Source organism: Ipomoea nil, unplaced genomic scaffold (assembly GCF_001879475.1).
Source record: "Ipomoea nil cultivar Tokyo-kokei standard unplaced genomic scaffold, Asagao_1.1 scaffold0268, whole genome shotgun sequence".
Classification (NCBI taxonomy): Eukaryota; Viridiplantae; Streptophyta; class Magnoliopsida; order Solanales; family Convolvulaceae; genus Ipomoea; species Ipomoea nil.
Window position 1 is genome coordinate 2,423,105 of NW_017616696.1, and position 1,158 is coordinate 2,424,262.

The following is a 1,158-nucleotide window of genomic DNA, read 5'->3' on the forward strand; positions in this document are numbered from 1 at the left end:
ATGGAGATCAGTCCTGAAGATGATGAAGACTTTCGTTTTGTTCTTGTTAGTAAGCTCCTCACAAACAAGATCATCAAGTTTAACTTTATGAAGGAGACTATGACGGCTGTGTGGCGCCTAGGCAGAGGCTTAGTGGTTACTGAACTCGCCCCAAACCTTTTCATACTCCAACTCTTTCATGAAGTGGATATGAATCGCATCCTAGAGGACGGACCATGGTTATTCGAGCATAGCTTACTGGTCCTAGCGAGGCTTCAGCCAAACGTCCCTCCACATGATGTTCCTCTAGATAAGGTAGACTTTTGGATTCATGTGCACGGCCTCGTGTTCATCTGGATAAGGTAGACTTTTGGATTCAAGTGCACAGCCTCCCCCTGGGCTTTTTCTCTGAGAAGGTTGTCGCGACAATAGGGAATTTCGTGGGAACATTTATTCAGTCAGATAAGAACAACTTTTATGGGTCATGGAAATCTTTCCTTCGGATCCGTGTTACGCTGGATATTACGAAGCCCCTAACGGCTAAGATGAGGATCAAGCGGAAGGATGTTGACTGGTCATGGATATCTTTTCGCTATGAGAGACTCCCGCATTTCTGTTTCATCTGCAGAATGATAGGTCACACATAGAAGTTTTGTCTGAAATTGTTTGAAGGGGTCAAGCTTGATGATGTCAAACCAGTTGGTCAATGGTTGCGTGATGTGGGTCGTCGTACTTCTTCGAAGACGAGCAATAGGTGGCTTCCGACAATCCTCGTCGTCTTGAATCAGGACAGGTGAGTGGCCTCAATAGTGACAAATTTGCTATAGAGGGGAGTGGAACATCAGATAAGGTACAACAGTCTGCGCAAAATATTATATAGGGTATGGAAGGCGGTAGTTTTCACCACGTGTCCTCGGAGCGTGGAAACATGCAGATGGAGCAGGATGTACCGTTAGCTGCTGATGGGGATCGTTTTTTGTCTGATTATGTGGGCTTGGTCTTGTTGGACCAGAAGCGTAGAAGAATGGATTACCAAGGCCCAAGTTCTAATGTTTCCAACCAGCCCAGTTCGTTGAGTCCACCAGAGCCTCTTTCAAAAAACTTCCATATGGCGGGTCATGTGAGCCAGACCCGCCCAACACAATGAGTGTAACACCTCGAAATTTTGAAACTTTTAAA

At 45.7% G+C, this 1,158-nt stretch overlaps 1 protein-coding gene across 1 annotated transcript; it reads left to right on the forward strand.

The window, feature by feature from the left end:
• Positions 1 to 626, forward strand: LOC109152623. Its single transcript, XM_019300265.1, has 2 exons — positions 1 to 294; positions 396 to 626. Exons 1-2 carry the CDS (start codon positions 1 to 3, stop codon positions 624 to 626), a joined length of 525 nt encoding a protein of 174 aa, XP_019155810.1.
• The last annotated feature ends 532 nt before the right edge of the window (positions 627 to 1,158 follow it).